The following is an 18740-nucleotide window of genomic DNA, read 5'->3' on the forward strand; positions in this document are numbered from 1 at the left end:
TAACAACATATTGGTAAGTAGACTAGCGTTCCCGATTTTCACCCATCCTGAGTGCCACACTTCCAAATCCGAAAGTGTTTTCCGCTAGAACGTAATGTTTGGTAACGGCCTACAATTTAATCACCAATTACTGGACTGTGTGCTAGTTTTCTTCCTACTACTTCCTGTTATGTAATTAACGTAGAAACCGCCAATTGAGCAAAACGTTATTGTTCAGGTGTTTCTGGAAGCCGTTCCGCTTGAATGATCTGTAACCAATATCGTAAAAACTGGACCAGATGGAATGTGACTAGAGATGAAGAAAAAGAAGAAGAAGAAGAAGAAGATCATACAACCAAATTAAATTTTTGTTTCTCCTTATACACATTGACGACGTAAACACCATGTCAACGCGGATTTAAAGGAATATGCGATCGCTTTCTCATCATTCCTACGAAGATCCATAAACGTTTAACTGTAAACGTAAATAAGAGCTAAACTATACAAATATAGAAATGCAAGACCTCAAAATAATAGGAGCAAATGGTAAAAAAGAAGAAAAATAATACGGACCCATACTTAACCATGGTGTCAAGAATTCAACAGTAGTCCCTCCTGGAAACCTCTTCTAGGACTGATACATGCTACTTATTGCTAGCAATAACTTCTACCAAAGCAACCAGGAGACTCTTTGGGTTCTTACTGGCAACAATTATCTGTCACCAACTATTCATCATCAATGCAGACATTTTCATTGATGAATATGCATTTGTACAAATAGATATCTTCCAGTACAGAAAAAAAACAACGCACATAATTTATGACTTAACTTATTCAAATCGCAAATCACCACCCAGCGAATTTGGCACAACTCCGACAAGTTCGGATTAAATCCATCCAGAACCCACGCATGAAGAAAGCGCCTAAACCTCTGACCTGGGAGTTCAAAGTTGGGTCAAAACGACATTAAGCACGGTACAGTTGCGTAAGCGGTAGCGCACGAAGCGGTGCGGAGGAGCGTAGCGGTTAGGATCGAGCGAGGACCACTTCTGCCGCCGTTCATTGCTGCAGTTCGCGATGGTCCCGCATCGATTCCAACCGCTTTCTCCACCTCGCCGCTTCATGCGCAGCCGCTTACGCAACTGTGCCGTGCTTCATGTCGTTTAGACTCTACTATAGCAAACTCCTGCTAAGCAATACTCGAGGAATGGGAAATAATAGTTCCATCTGTAGAGAAGTGAAATGAATAAACAGTATCAAATACAGTACATGAATCATACAGTTACAAGCTACGCAAACGAAAGAAACGTTCTGAAGGATACACTAAGAAAAGTTCTGAAGGATAAGGAAGAAGCTACACTATACAGGTACTCGTCGTAAAATACTTGGTTGTTGTGTTATTTCTGCTCAAGTCATTGATGACGTACAAGAAGGCAATTGAATTTCTCAATAGGAGAACCGGTGACCCATTCAAATCCTGAGTATTTTGAATACGAGATGAAGGAGTCGGCCTCGAAAATAAAACGGTACTCCTCAATTCTTCTACTAAACAAACAGTTTCTTCTTGAAACGAAAGGTGAGCTCGTGGATAAGCGGAGAAGAGAAATTTCCCCAAGGGGAAAGGATCCAAGACGACGACTCAATTAGGAAAGAGAAAAATTATGTGTAAATCATACATTGCTGGCATGGAACCCTTGCTGATGCGGATCCAGATCCAAATCAGATCCGATCCATATCATTTGCGTTAGTGATACGGAACGAAGCGAACCGTACTGGTCTTATCACCTTCGACGTGCCGATTCTACAGCACAGCACATTTTCATCATTTCGTTGCTGTCGAACACTTTTATATGTCGCTTGACTGAATATCATATACGATGTTCAGTGAGGTGGTATCGGCTATCTCGACAAACAGATCGTTCGTTTTCTGCCTCTACAAAGGCATTCATGCACGTTCGACAAGGTCGTATAACATACCGCAGTCGATGGTAAAGAAAAAAAAAGCGCCGCCGCTGGGAAAATATTATACATCGAAATAAGAGATTCTGGAAAGAATCTCGTGTCGAACTGTGATGTGTTCACAGAGTATGAGAATCCGAGCAAGAAAGAGGAGTCGATGATAAGCGAACGCAAAATCCCGCAGAGAAAACAAATTCTTTAATGTGACATCAGAGAGGAAAATTTGAAACGTAACTTCCTGGAAAATCATACTAGGGGACTCTCAAAAACAAAGGTTGCAACTTTGCACGCAATTTTTCCTCATTTTATTGATCGGTCGCTTTAAAGGACACTTTTCGCGCCATTAAGTATGATCGCGAACTGTGTGCATCCATACCCAAAGGCGCAGTTTATTGGGTGGAATCTAACAAGATTTAAGTGAAAGCAAAATGAAGCAAAGAACTCTATGTTCCCAAAAGTACAGTTAGGGTCCCAGATCTCAAAATATGGAAATTTGCTCCAGCAAGACTCTAGATTTTAAGGATGGGGACTATTTGGTCCTGTAGGGATTGCAAGATATGAGAGAAAGATCTAAGTCAACTTCTTAAAAGTCATAAAACATTTGAAATGAGAGAAACATCTCTGAGAAAATTAAGTGTTCACACTTGTTTTCTTTGCATTGAACAATCAAAAAAAAGGAAGAAAAAATAAGACACCAATAAGAAAATCTAGATCGTATCTGTCTGATTTGTAAAGTTATGCAATAGCCATATGATGAAAGTTAATTGAAAAAAAAGAAGAAAAGATAGGATTAAAAAAAAGAATCTTGTGAGTATTCCAAAAGAAATTCTCATGAAATTCCTCTTCAGAAAACGGAGGTAATCGGAATTTTTAGCAATCCCACTTGGAATGGGTCAAAGCGACAGTTTCAATTAATAAAATAGGGATCAGCTAAGGGACCACAAACTGTGAAATAAACCATTAAGTCGACAAACAAACAATGGCTTGAAGGAACCGGAAAAAGTACGGGCAAAACATGGACTTACTTCTTATTTACATTGTCGGGAAAAATAGTTGCAGAGGTTAAAATAAGTAATTTAAAGTGTTAAGAATTAGCACAGTCTTTTTTTTTTTGTAAAAATGCGATCGAACTGCGCCTGTTTATGGCATCAGCCCTGTTTATGGAACCTATCAATAACTCGCAGACATCGACAAGGCGCCATAAAAGTTGAAAGTCAACGTGGTGATGGTCTGAAAACCAACTAAGCACTAAACAAACAACGTCGAACTTACCAATAACCTCATTGCACACATTCATTGATTCAAAAGAGTCAACTTTGTCTCCGCAGAGAAGTAATTGTCCATAGAAGCAAAAAAAAAAAAAGGGCTCCTATTGGGAAAAGGAAAAGTTCACATTATTCAGTGCACAGCTGCTGAAGAAGCGCTGCTGCCACACAATCAGCGCAGTGTGGCAGGAAATTGGCTCGTCAGCTCGTCGTCGTCGTGGATATCGGGCTAAAAATATGACGAATCCTATGAGGATATATGTATCCCATCTATGTATATACTTCAATACAAAATAACCGTCGTATTAAGGAAAAAAGAAAGGGAAAAATCACCATCGTTTCGTTGTAAGTGTTGGTTTTCTTAATTAGTTGTTGGTATACAGTTACCGGAAACTGGATTCCATTGCTGCAGAGCCATTGAGCGAATATAAACGAGAAATGATGTAAGACAGTTCAAGTATTGCAAAGAATCACGCGACGACAATTCATGTATTCCATAAAAAGTGACATAGAATTATGCGAGTCCTTTAAACTATCACGAGACATAAATGACCACTTTAATGGGAGGTGGCGCCGTCAATACATTGTTTGACATTCCAGGACAGAACGGCGGTGAAGCAGATCAAAACACCGAATCCGCTGTACTCAATTCCGTGGCGCGGATCGAGATCAAAATGATCGAATGCAACCGATCAGAGACGCATGCGTGATTTGTCACTTTCAATCGTTGATTCCAGAAGATCAAAACTGAGGTGGAACTTTCTTAATTTGAAGAGAAGTGTTGAATGTTCGAACACTCGAATAGGTATTCGAGTATTCGACAGTCCGAAAATCTAAGTGAAAGTTTGAATGTTCGAAAATTGGAGCACCTGGATGATTCGAGAAAGTGAATGTTAGGAATTGGAAATTCTCGAAAGTAAAACTTGGCATTTGAAAAGTATGACCGAAAAACATCTTGGCCAACTATAGCCGACGCCAAATGTGTTCAAACGGCTGCGCGCGATTAGGGCAAAGCAGAGGGAGGAGCGAGCGTGCGAAAAGTGGAGGAAGGGAACATGCGTTGCGTCAGACGCGTCGCGGCAACCCGGTTGAACACATTCAGAGCCGTATCCAGATGATCATTGGTGGTCAAACGTGCAAAGTAGTGACATATTTAAAGGCATCACCCCACGAATCCGAGGTGGTGCAGATTTCAGATAGAGTATTCGTATACGGGATGGGAGACTATGGAGAAGGGGGTGATTCCGTCCATTTCTTCCTAATTGCCGTAAAAAACGGTCCGGAAGATGCGGCGCGTGCACAAGGCTGGCGCGCTCCAATCGAACTCGATGAAGAAAATAGTGCGCCGAAACACCTGAAGCCGTATCTTCCGGGCCGTTTTTTACGGCAATTAGGAAGAAATGGATTCACCCCTTGTCCATAGTCTCCCATCCCGTACACGAATACTCGATCTGAAATCCGTACCACCTCATAATCGTGGAGTGATGCCTTTAAATAAAAAAAGAATATTCAGTATGAAGTAAGAGATAATATTAATACCAAGGAAAGAGGTTTGGTTGGAACATCCAGGATTTTCTGGTCTAACGACGCTTTTCTCGCTTGAAAACTATTTGAAGCCAATATAGAGGTTGAATGTGGTGATTTTATTGCTAATTTGATCTAATCAACTCTGTTTAAGTTCCGGTTCTCTTGAGATATATTGCTTTCAGTATTTTACTACCGAAATATGAGGGTTGGCCGGATTTGTTGGATCGTTGTCAACGTTATGACCATGAATTTATGAACTTTTAAGCCCATGAATTCAATTTTATGAATTTCCTACTCTTAGAGGTACAAGAAGTATCAATTCCCTTAACCTAACAGTGAAACCAAATTCAAATCAATCGATTAGTAAAACCAAAATTGAAAAGAATTTTCCGTATGGAGTCCTTGCGTTTCACTTTTTTTTTCCCCATAAACACTTCAACATCCGTAGCGTTTAGATTTCACTTCCTTTCATCCTCGTAACGGATCCTTGTGCAATAAAAACGTTATAATCCAACGAAAACCGTGCAACTATTTACGCGGATCCGGTTTTGACCATGGTTACGTCACATATCTGCAGGAACGCGTTCGCGTCAAGTGTCAGTTCAAATTAGTTCCCTTTTACCGAGTCGAGTCTACTTTTCAATAGCGGATACTGCTCTCTTTTTTTTCTGTGATTCTCGTTAAGAAGGACAGAAATTAAACTTCTCATTATCTGAAATAGATTCTGGAAAAGTCTTTAACGTCGGAAAATTTACTCAACTAATGCAGCTATTCAAGCGTTTCGACGACGAAGAAAGAAAAAAACGACTGCTTCTTTAAACGGGGTTAGTTCAGCAGCGAGTAATTGGATTTCGAGTTGCACGTTTCCCTGAAATATTGGGTGGATTTTGAGTGAAAAAACTTCCACAGTAAAATGACAACGATGAGCAATGAAAAATTAGAAGGAGAACCATGGAAACAGAAAGTTTGTAGTGAAAAATTATGAGCCTGACAAAAATGAAAGAGAGGCGAAAAAATGGAAGAAAAAGAGGAAAAATACTAGTGAATAAATGATAGATACTACAAAGATAATCAACCATTTTACTTCAGGTATAGGCATCAATATTCTCTTGGAAAATTTCTCACGCATCCTGTTTACATGGCTGAGATGCTCGTTTGCTACGAAACTCCATCACCTTTTCTTCAGAATATGCGGTGGCGGACAGAGAAGATTAAAATTTATCAGAAAACGTTAAATTTTGATGAAAATTCAGTTCGTTTCCAATTTTTTTTTTTGCAGTTTCCCAGAAAATATTCATTTCTGACTATTTCCTACATACTTCTCATCATCCTTTCCCAATCTTATTCATCCGTTGTTCTTTTTTTCCATTTCCTTCCCCTAACCAACAGCAATTCCTTTCCTGTCGCTTGTCTCCTCCTGGAAGAGTTTATGGTGTCCTTTTCACCTCGTCCTCCTCGTAATTCACTCATTTGGGTCTACAAGAAGATTTAGAGCATGTTTAACAAGCAAACATTAGGGTTACTGGAAAAAAGGAAAAACATTTAACGAGAAAAAAAGCATCGTCTTAAAGGGCACAACTACGGACAGTCACGTGACAACTTGGCGCTGGATTGGAGCGATTTTCATGTATGGAAGATTAGATTGGAGTACCAAGACATTAAAGATAGTAAAGGCTTAATTTCGAAGTTTTCGGAGTTTTACAAAAAAAAATGTGAGCTATCCAGGTGTTTCAAAGAAGTAAGAAAGCAAACACTACAGATAGAATTTTTTTTTTAAATTATTAAGAAAACAAAAAAGAGCCTCAGAATAGTATAAGTGTCTCTCTCTCAAGAAAAAAAATAGGAGAAAAAAGAAAAAAGAGAAGAGAACTCCCCATATGCTATTTTTTCCAATGACACGGACTTGAGTGCATTGCCGAAATTACTTTTAGATTAGATTACTTTAGAGTCAAACATAAAATCTCGTATAAAAGTGAATTTATTGTCTTCTACTAGGGAAATGTGCATGCAAACGCTCATTTACTGCAGTGTACTATATATAATCTATGTGTCTGTGTGTCTGCTGGAGAGAAATCTGCATATTTTTATGCGTCCTCAGGGCTTCACGCCTTTGTTGAATGAAATGCTGATTTGAAATTCGCGAATTTTGAAAAGGCAGACTCGGTCAATTATGAATACAGTGACTGCTTCGTTTTTTTTTTTGCTGGGATCGAAACCATCGGTTTTCTTCTTCATTTTTTTCCTTTCTTTTTTGACATCTCGATCCTTCAGCTGTCCTTCGCTGACCTCTGTCCCTTGTTACTTTCTCCAACGAAAAGTTAAAGTAGAGACTATAATGGGATGGTTTGTTGTGGGTCAGAGGTTTGACAATTCAGCGCAATATTCTACTCTTCATATTGAATATATTATTCTATATTATTATTCTATATTATTATTATTCATATATTATTCTAATCTGAACTGTAAAGGCATCACCCCACGAATCTGAGGTGGACGGATTTCAGATGGAGTATTCGTATACGGGATCGTAGATTATGGAGAGGTGAGTGATTCCGTGCATTTCTCGCTAATTGGCGTAAAAAGCGGGCCGGAAGATGCGGCGTGTGCACAAGGCTGGCGCGCTCCAATCGAACTCCCTGTAGAAAATAGCGCGCCGGAACGCTCGAAGCCGTATCTTCCGGGCCATTTTTTTTGCGGCAATTAGGAAGAAATGGACGGAATCACCCCCCTCTCGTTAATCTACTATCCCGTATACTCCTCCTGAAATCCGTATCACCTCAGATTCGTGGGGTGATGCCTTTAATGATAAACCGAGAGTACTACTGCATCTGCAGAACCCTTGAAGACGGGTAATTAAGGAATAACCTCGGGATTATGTTCAAGTTCAGATGATTTTGCAGGATTCATAGAACTAGACCAAAGCTACAATGTCCAGTGTCTTAATAACTACATAAAACTTACGTCAATACGTTAATCAGCACCATAAAAATGGAAAGTAAAATGCACTTGGCGAGAGGGGGGAGCACTCAGTAGCGCCCTTATTTCCGGAAGTAAATAACCAAATCAGTCGGAGCCCAGGCCCTCAGTCATAAGAACTAGTCTTGGAGAATCTATGACATGTAAGATAAAATTACAAGAGAAAAAGTAAGGTAGGCCGTTCCCCCCACCTCCATCCCCCCTCCCCTGCAACTGCATTTTCCCAAAAATAGATGCGTAGCGCGTATAACCATGGATATATCACTGCTGATGGGCAAACATTATTCAGCAGTGGATCCAGACTAACGTAAATAAATAAATAAGTAAATTTAGTGCAAGTTCAGCGAATTTTGCGCCGGCCAACTATAGTTGACGAGCGCAACGCGCCTTCGGCTACGGTAGTGCAGAGAGAAGAGAGGGTATGCGTCAGGCAGAGAAAGAGCATGAGTTGCGGCAGACGCGTCGCGCTCACTCGGTGGAACACATTCGGTGCTCATTCTACTACCGCCGGACATCTTTGAGACTGGGTCAAGCAATAGCTCCGAAAAGAAAAACTCCGGAAAATCTTAGCAATGAACAAAAGTTTCTGATGCTCTTTTTTGTGCTACTTCCGTAGTTCTAATTTCTCCACGAAAGCTTAACCAAATGTTCGTAAAGGACAGTTGTTAGCAGTTGGATGCCGCGAAGTTCCGATACAACTTTTAAAGGAACCAAAACGTAGGAGTACTGTGTGGAAGCATACACAAAGAAATATGAGAATATGGATATAAATAGAGCTGCAGAGAAAAAAAAAAAACTTAAAAGTGCAAATCTTAAAGGAAGCGTGTAAGACTAGAAATAAAGATTTCCCGTGATTCTCAACGATGTCTAGGTCCTTACATCATTTTCAGAGTGTGTCGCTCGGTCGCTTTGCAGTTACGGATTACTGTCGAGGATTTGTTCGAGCGGAAAAAAAAGCAGTACAGACGTCTGCACAAGTGCATCCGCTCGTGCTTCCATGATTAGTTCGAATACAGAAGCTGCTTCATTCCATTCGCACAAAGACTATCTCCAATAATTATAGAATCACAAAAAGAAGCAATTACGACAGAGATAATTAAATGCCGATACCGTAGAAATGAAGGAACATCGGCAAAGATTGCTAACGCAAAGAAAATACACATTAAATTACACTTCCGCTGAAAAAGCAAATAAAATCGCTGAAATAGAGCTGGTTAGGAAAAGGGCGTGTTGCCATTAAATGCACAATTTAGGGAGTGAGACAGAATGTTGGCTGTGAAGCGCGTTAACCGACATGTCGTTAAGAGGAAAAGGAAATAATCACGTTTCAGTGGAAAAAAGTGAATAGAGACAGAGAGAAAGGAGTCGAGATGGAGAAGGTTTTGATTTGAGAAGTGAGGGAAAATGTAACAAGAAAGAAAATAGCCTGCAGCAAAAAAAGACATTTTCTGGAAGAAAAACAACATGCAGATGAGACTCCAGAAATATGTAAGAATAAATGAATTATAGAAGAAAAAATAAAAAAAAAGGTGTTAAGCATTTTTGGAAGGATGGATATGCAACGCAGAAAAGTTAAAATAAATTTTTTAAAAAATCCGGAGAAAAATTTCAAAAAAATATGTTCTCTAATTCTTGAAAGGATGAGTATGCTACGTAGAAAAAAATTAAAATATCCGGCAAAGGTAGGGCCGATTTTGTCTAGAAAAAAAAACTCCAAGAATTTTCCAGATGATAGGAAAAGGGTACGGAAGCAAAAGGCAAAGAAATGAGTCAGTGGTGACTAGTTTGGGGAGGGATGGCTATGTATATTTACAGTTTCCTACAGTACCTCAAGTATTTCTGAAATATCAATAATATACTGTTAAGGAACCTTACTTAGAACTAAAATCACAAAAAAGTGATTAGAGAGAAAATCTGAAAAGCCGGAAAGATTAGATTTTCGCATTCCGCATCCGAACTTCTGCTCATATGAGCTGCTCAAATGCTTTTTAGAAAAAAAAAGTCTGAATCGGGACTAGACCCTCTTGATTTCTTGCAGTAAGCTGCTAAATGCTCAAATTGTCAGCGGAAATCCCCTATAGTCAGTTTTAAAAACATCGTCAGCTGACTGTCAAGCCGGGCGAGATCCTAGAAATGTTGTAAAACCATGTTAAAGTACATTGCTAGCAATTCTAGCCGTGAACAATCTAATAATAGTAGCAAACAGCTGCTTTGCGCAGGAAAATTCTAAAAATTTGAGTCTCGTGGTGGGATTTTTGAGGAGGAAGCTGGCCGAATCCGAAAGAGGAGAAGAATAAACGACGGAAAACTGCGATGCGATGAGCCAATGTTGCTGATTAGGTTGCGGAAAAAGGCGTGTCGTATGCTGACGCTGAGACGACATGAATTAGAGTCAATTGAGCAACAGCAGAAGCTCACACAACGACAGCGACGACGAAAAACGAACTGCCCCGAGGGAAAAGCGGAGCACCAGCAGCAGCTACGAACTCAGTCAGTCGGCAACGAACCACCACCGCCGCCGCCACCACCACCACTGCGGCCGCTGCCATGAGACCCGTCGTGCGACACATCGAACCGAGATGGCCCGCGAATGCTGGCGCGAGGGCGACGGCGACTGACCAGAGTGCGAAAATCGGTGCGAAAAAAATGCTGGAGGCGAAAATAAGGGGATTTTGGGGATGTTTTTTAATCTTGGCAGGAATTTAATGTTTTTGAATCCTTGCAGAGATTAAACGTTGAAGTTCTCTCTATTCTATCTTAAAAAAAAGAGTTTGAGAACCATTATTTCCGTAACATAACACGGACTAGACGCAGAAATTCTCCGTATTTAAGAAATGAAAATTAGAAATTTAAGAAATAAAAATTGGAAAAAGGTGTGAAAAGAGGGCCATGCGACTAAAATTCCATTCGATTTGAAAATCTCTCAGGTATCACGCGATGTTTCTACTCGGCGAAACACTGAATGCAATGCCATTCAACATTAGTCCGGTAAAATCTTCAGCAGAAACCAAAGAGGCACAAAAGTTTGATCTTCCTTAAAGGTCTTTTTGTGTTTCTCTGGTTTTTGTTGAAGATTTCATTTGACAATCGTCAAGTTGAAAAGCAAAGAGGCACAAAAAAAGACCTGACGCCATCCTTCCAGAAAAAAGGAAGATTAAAGAGACAAATAATATAAAGACGAAAATAAATTTCAGAGAAAAAAATTCTTAGAAACAGAGTTTTAATCACACAGTACCATAATTTCCGTGACATTGTACACTTTAAAGTTGTTTTTGTAATACTATTATAACAATAAATCAGAAAAAGTAAGTAAAAAGTTAATATTAATAAATTACTATTATAGCAATACTATATTACATTAAGAAATGATAATATTGATAAGTCTCTAGAATTTCCGACAAAAAATTAAAAAAAAATTAAAGCTTGGGAAGAAATAATGAACGGTCTCTCAGGAATTTACCTTTTTATTTTTATTTATTTTATTTTTTTTAAATGTTTATTTTATTTTTAATATTGTACTATTGTTCGGACGTCCATGCCGAGGAGCTATGAAGCACCTGGAGACCGCGACGCGTTCACGTCAATTTCGCCCGCACCGCTGCCTGCAAATTTTCTGTGCTCGAAACTGCGCTGATGGATTTGTCACGGTTGAAAGTCATAAATGAATCCCTTTTTTTCATACATTTATTTTACAACAAATAAAAATAAATTAATCAAAAAATAAAAACAATGAAAAAATAAAAATAAAATAAATAAAATTAAAAGAAACGATAAAAAGATTGATCTCTGACTTATTGAGCTTCTCTGCTAATCCTCTCCTCACTTACCGCGTTTTGTTAAAATGCTGACTTCAAAACACCCTCGTAGAAGTTCCGAGAGCCACCCCATCCCTTCTTGGTTTGTCTTTCAAGGTCACATCTCCGGAACGGGATTCGACAAACGAATTTCTTACCGCCTGATCGGTTATCACTCCTTCATCGTACATTCTGGATACTTTTTGAACCGTGTCACTCCGCAGCACTGCTCCCTTGTCGAATTTCACAAAATATCAGATGGCCGAAGTGTACTTTTTTCTCGTTCTCCATTTTCAGGGCGAAAAAAAACAAAGGTAATGTGCACAACGCGGGACTACTGTCCAAAAACTAAAAAAGAAAATTAAAAGAGAAGTTCTGTTTCCGTACCGATAACAAAAATCTCTTGTCTCGGTTACCTATGTATTTATTTGGGTATGTACCTATGTATGTGTCCCTAGACAATAGGTAGCATAAACCTGTACAGATATTACTTATGACTCCACCCTACATTTTTAAACTGTGCTGGCAACATCCAGAAGTCTTTAAAAACGTGCGAGGAACGTGCAAACGCCTAAAGGAAATCTAATAGGATCCGGTAAACAATCATAAGCAAAGCATTTTTCACAAAGCGCTAAGAATAGGATAAAACCACAGGAATCCCATTTTTACAGTGCATGCGAAAAATGAGAGGAGAACGGCTTCACAGACGAAGAAAAAAAGAAATACAAAATTACAAATGAAAAACAGGAGTCAGTCAATATGTCAGTACTACGCGACTCCAACTTCCATCTAATATTGAACGAGGGGAATACAAAAAATTTAACTAATCCCATCTATACATACGCTATTAAATTAATCATAATAAAGATGAATAATGGAAGTTTATTCTATTTTCTTTTCGAGCAATAAGAACTGGTAACGTTTTCGTAGAAAAAAAAACAGTTCTTTGATTGGGCAGTGCACAGGTCAATCGAAAGGCGCAATCATCAATTTTTAATAAATTTTCTCTAACACAAACAACTCGCCCTGCCAAAGGAGGCGCGCAGCCCGCGTTGCGGTCTCCTGCTGCAACATAAGTACAAGCGCAAAAAATTTCCACATACATAGTCTTTTTTTGGAAATAAATAAAAAAAAAGTCCTTTTGTTAAGAATGAATAGAAGAGAAATTAAAGGAAAATGACTAAATAAATGGTAAAATAAATAGTAGAAAATGATATATCTTTTTTCAAGAAATAATTCAATAAAAGTAAGCAGTAGTTTGAAAAATCGTCATGGATGCAAATCGTCTCTGCAAGAGATTTGGGATTGCAGCAGAATGATGCCAACGTAGATTTGATTTATAGGAAAAACATTACGTAGAGAGAGAAAAGAAGTGAATGAAGCAAGGGAACATTTTTCACGAGAAAAGTTGGCTTGAATTTTCTACTCAGGACCAGCATTTTTCCTCAAGCACACTTTGAAAGCAGGAGGAAAACTGAGCTTAAAATACGCTGTTCTTTCGTAGTTATACAAATCACGATAGATTAGCGGGAAGCGGTGAGTGGACGAGTTTGCGCAATCGTTCTCAGCACATTTTGATAGTAGAAATTACTTAAGTAGAACAATATATAACATTAAAATAGTGTTATCTCGTCCGTGGACTAGCAGTTTCTGAACCTTAATCGATTTTTTGCCCACTAACGGAAAATACAAGATGTTTGGTGCATTTGCAGAATTTGAGCGACGGCGCGTACGGTGCGGCACATTGGGAAGCAGTCATATCGATCGAAAACGACCGCAACGCGCTGGCATTACACGACGCGAGAAATCGCTCCATGAACCTGCTACAGTACCACTATCTTTTTAGGAGACGCGTCTGTCTGCAATACTCAATACTAAATTCAAACAGAATATAATTAAATGGTAAAATTCAGCGAGAGAAAAAATAAACCTAATTTTAGAAAAAAAAAACGCTATAACTAAGGAAAAAAACGAATTATTAAAAATGGAAAGCGATAGTATATATGTATGCGTAAAATTAAAGTGGTGAATTTTGTATTGTAAAAAAAATAATTAATTAGAAAATATTGATTGTAAAAATAGAATCGAATAGTACAGATATGTACACGAAAAAAAAGTAATTTCGCCTTATGAAATGCTATAATAATGGGGAAAAAGCGCTAAAAATAGAAAGTAATAGGAAATCTGTGTTCTCGATGTACATATATGTATTCATTGGAGATATTGCAGGGGTTTTTTTCCAGAAAACGAAACCGGATATTCCAATCAGAAGAATTTTTCTGTTTCTGCTCGAACCTACATACATACGTCAATGATAACGAAGGAACGAGTTCCGCCGCCGGCCCAGGAACGCACATGATCCCGCATGTTGTAACAGGTTTGTTCGACGAAAGTTACTGGTTCGTATATAAATATTTATTCGACACATACATATGAATATTCGATCCTGTATTCGATAGTATTCGAACCTCGAACTATTCGACTATTAGTAAAATCCGCTTCAATTTCATTCATTCCAAATTTGATTCATTTTTTTCAATTTCAAATATTTGAAGTGTGCATAATAAAAATATTTCTGAAAAATATTGTACCTGTTTCCATCTCATTCATTTTTTATTTTTACTATATACTATACTAAATGTTATAATATTATTGTTATGTTATAATATTTGTATACTTTTTTATTTTATTTCTTTATTTGTAATATTTGAAGTGTGAATAGCAAAAAATTCCCAGAAATATATTATAAAATAAATTAAGTATATCATAAAATAAGTTAAATATAATAAAATAATGTAATATTCAAACTGTAAACTTTGAGACTATTCGAACTCTTAAAATTTGGAACTATTCAGAATTTCCAATTTTTTTAGAATAAATAAACAAGTAAACAAATCGATCTGGAATACTTTCTCGGGAGTCCAGTGGAAAGAATCATGTGAACGAAGACATATGGGCCAATACTTCAAAGTGTATAATGATTGGAGGTATGAAATGGTTTCTTTTTTTGTTCTTTCTCTTTTTTTTTCGTGTTTGCAAGGAATAGATGGGAAACACATGGAAATAATTTTAAACTCTTCTCCAGAAAGAAAAATAGCAGATTTATCGAGAAGCAAAAGAGAAAATAAAAGCACTTTCGAAAATTTTCTCACATGATATCCTAAGTCTTCGTGTTGTGGTCTCGGAATAATGATAGTCGTATCAAGAAAAATCTCTGCAGAACCAAATATCAATGGTGATCAAAGATTATCCAGAAGCGCCCAAGATCTCTGAACGTAATTTCCATCCGAAAATTCGGGCAACAATGAACTGTTAAGTCAATTATGGCGCTACGAGCTAACAATCGGGTGGGCAAGTTTCTCATCGATTCCAGCATGCTAGAGAGTTCCACTTTGGATACACATGCTTTACCATTTTTTATGCGTTAACCCTCTTTTCGAACGCTTAACAACCGTAAAATAGGAGGGAAAAAACCTCCGAAGGCTGTAACAAGTGAAAGAGGTTACACCCATTCAAAGTGTTTGGAATTTTTTTTTTCTCGAAATGAGAAAGGAGGGAAACATCGATGCCACTCAGAAAATGATCGTTTAAACTGGAGAAGTTTCAGAAAAACACCAAAAAAAAACTCTAGAAAAAAAACAACACTATAGAAATAAAAAAATTAAGGAAAAAAGGAAAGTCGCATGCACTTTTCATATAAAATTCCTATTTTTTCGTTAAATTCTCAAGAAAAAATGAATCCACTTCTTAATACTCCTCGAGCCTCGCAGCATGTAGATGAAATGTTTACATTATTTACATAATGAGATATGTTTTTTACATATCCTATACAGCCTTGTTATTATCGGAAAATGCATAAAAATGTAAAGCATTTCAGTATATTTTATCTTTGCTTCATAAATTTTGCTCAACGGCTAAACATAAACCTTGGTGAAATCATCCAAGGAACGTTCCAGTCCGCATTTTCCCACTTCAAAAAACACAAAAAGTGTGGACCTTTAAATTAAACGTTTATATGAGGCTGAGAAACTTTTGAGAAGCGTCTAACAATTTTTTAGCGTGAAAAATTGGCTAAGAAACAAAACCGACAAAATATCCCTGAAAACCTTTGCAATTTGCTCCGCCCACTGCTCAAGAGCCAATCACAGTCAAAAAAAAATTGGCTGGTTAAATTTCGCATAATTTAAACTGTGATATGGTTACGAAAGGACATTAGGAAGAATTCCAGAAAAGAATTCAAATTGTTTACACGCATAGATATGTATAAGCAAACAATTCAATTTAATGAATCACGAGCAAATAATCCAATTGGTGTTGTTAAATTGCCTGTGACACGTGCATATTTTTGCATGTGCACGTTTTTTTTTTCAGTTTTGTGAGATTATCGAAGGAGAAAAGCACGGAAAACGAAACTTGAGCGCCCGAATCTCTCTAATGCATTAAGATGTTGGTAATGTTTGTACTATACCAACATAGGCTACGGAAAAAAACAAGGCGAAAACAAGTTATTCCGGAAGTTTTCCAAGGAACGACGGACGACTAAAGTAAATAAAGAGTTGAGAACGAGCATCGCCGTCGTCGTCGTCGAATCTTAGCGTCGCACTGAAACTACGTAGAGAACCGAGAAAGTGTAGCGTGAGAGGGTTTTTTTTAGCCGGAAAAAAAGAGGAGCTAATCCTTAGAGAGTATAGTAAACGATGAGAGTCGGAAGAAATTGACGGTTGTGGTACTTAAGTGCTACTTGATTGCATTCCGTCAAGTATCATAAAAACTAATGAGTTAAAGTGTTGGGATGAACGTAATGATAGGTATGTCGCTCCTTTCAGAAGAAGGAAATTTCCAGAAATTTCTTATGGAATGTTCACTGGGATTCCCAACGAGTGATTTCCTTAGTAATGTTCATTTGAACTTTCGAAATTTTCTTGTTGTTTAAATTATTTTTGTTTGTGGTAATTAAAATTGTTTTCATTATAGTTTTGCTGTACTAATGATCACAATCGTACCATATACCGTATTCGGGCGTAATAGTAGCGAGTGAAAACCAGAACGTTTCAACTTGAGTATTTAGACCAGTTCCAACCCTCCCGGTTATATAATTGTACAATGAAGGCGAAGATTTCGCGGTAAATCAAGCAATTATGAAAAGTGCGGCACAGTCATCCATCCATATGTCCACATTACCAGAGAAATGAGGACTAGAGAACTGGAAACTATTTACTATGGGTGGTAGGCAAAAACAAGGTAGTAATAAAAGAAATTTAATCGCTTACTAAATCACTATTATAAATGAATTGGTAGCTATGAGCTGTGCGAGAACTGGTCCTCATCCAGCCAACTACTTGAAGATACATGTCTGGTTCATGCCTGGTCCACAAACCATCCATCCTTTGTCCTTGACACTTTAGATTTATTGTACCATCCGCAAGTTATTTGAAGTTTATGAATATTGAGGAGGCGGTGGACGAGTTCTCGCTGACTAGAAAATTTGTCGTGAATGAAACAGATCTTATTAATGGTTATCTTGAAATAGAAAAAAGGAGCGATGATTTCTGCGGGAAAAAATAATAAAAATAAAAATAAAAAATATAAATAATAAAAACCAGATCAAAAAATAGCAGGGATACTTAAAAATTACCAGGAAAAAGTTTTTTCGATGGGTTATATAACATTATTTTGAAACCGACGACGACTTTTTATCACAAATTTATCCGTCTACAAATACAGGAGATGCGCATGGTTAAAACTGGTGTTGGCAAATGGTGCACGGTTTTTTTTCTCGCAGCACAAAGTATTTCCAAGTGTGCTGCGGCAGCCCAAACAAAGTTTTTATCTCGCTTTTCTAGATCCATTGATTCTATGGAAAGACAATTTTTCTATGGAAATTATATTAGTTTTTTTCTGCTTTTGGAACCACTACCATGCCACTACGGTAATTATCATATCAAAGATGCTACGAGGATCATTTTTCTTCAAATAAAAGCAAAAATGGTCTTCTAGCGATTATTTTTTCAATATCCTGAACTTTAAGAAACCTTTGTTTGATCAACGTAACCCTAGAATAGGTGAATTCTTATAGAAAAAGATCTAGTAGAAGGTTATGAGTATGTCAAAGCTATGAGTAGATCAAGGAAAAGATCCATAAATTCCTCCTTCCTCAAAAACTACCCTTTGAGACCATCTTGTGTTAGATTACTAACATATACTTAAGAAGGAATGAGTAACGAACGATTATTTAGAACTTGTCCAAAACAAAAACAAGGATAAACCGGAATCAGAGTGAAATATGCTACAATTACAATGCCAAGTGAGAGAAATAATCACAGTATGAGAGAAAAAGAGGGGGAAAGAAAAAAAAACGAAGAAAAACATCGCAATAGAGAAATAACTGAGCATGACGGAGAAAAATGCAAATAATGCAAAGAAAAAGAGAAAAAAAAAGAAGTCAACTGAATAAGAATATTTCTCAGTGGGCAGAAGAGTGAAGTTTCCTTGAAATGTCATTCTTGTCTGACGGAAAACGCCAATTCAAACTTGTGTACAAATTGACATTTTCAAAGAAAACTCGTCAAATTTCAGGCGAACGAAGAGCGGGCGAGCAGAACTCATCAGAGGACATTTTTTTTTTGAAAATCGGAAAACAGCCCACATCATGTAGAATCAAATTCCAAAGAATAGATAGATTTCAGGGAATCGTTTGCAAAATTACAGTACGAACCTTAATCGAAAGAACAGAATTGAGATAAAAAAAAAGAATACCAAGTGCAACGAGGAAAAAAATCCGCGAGAGATATAATATTTCCATGTGAATTTTTTCCTTGAACGAAAATGCAAATACCGTCCAAAATTGCTTGCTCTACGTAATTTAAATTTTCCATTGAAAGAGCTCAAAGGAGTTCTGTGTTGCCGAATCACGATCAAAATAGGAATTATTTTTGAAAAAAATGGAGTTAAAATTTTGTTAAATGATTAAAAATGTAAAGTATAAAATAATGCAAATATGAATACGGTATAATTTTACAGGTGATATCGTTTTCCGAGGTAGATGGTCTAGCAACGAAAAATTCTTCAATAGTTTGGGATTTCGTTTTGAATGTTGAGTACTTTTCAATGAGCAAAATTAAAAATTAGTCTCCGTACTTCCTGAGGCGATAAGTACCAATACCGTAGTCATCACTGTCACGGTCAACAAAACCTAATTTAATCATAACCCCAAAATATTTGGAGGGAATGGTAGCATTAG

At 37.5% G+C, this 18740-nt stretch overlaps 1 protein-coding gene across 1 annotated transcript; it reads left to right on the top strand.

The window, feature by feature from the left end:
- Positions 1-10032: 10032 nt before the first annotated feature.
- RB195_003585 (uncharacterized protein) lies at positions 10033-10257 on the top strand (the record flags this gene model as incomplete). The annotated part of the gene is made up of 1 exon (XM_064201298.1): positions 10033-10257. The coding sequence occupies one exon, from the start codon at positions 10033-10035 to the stop codon at positions 10255-10257; it is 225 nt and encodes a 74-aa protein (XP_064057179.1).
- Positions 10258-18740: the final 8483 nt, after the last annotated feature.

The sequence above is a fragment of the Necator americanus genome, chromosome IV, assembly GCF_031761385.1.
Source record: "Necator americanus strain Aroian chromosome IV, whole genome shotgun sequence".
NCBI classification, from domain to species: domain Eukaryota; kingdom Metazoa; phylum Nematoda; class Chromadorea; order Rhabditida; family Ancylostomatidae; genus Necator; species Necator americanus.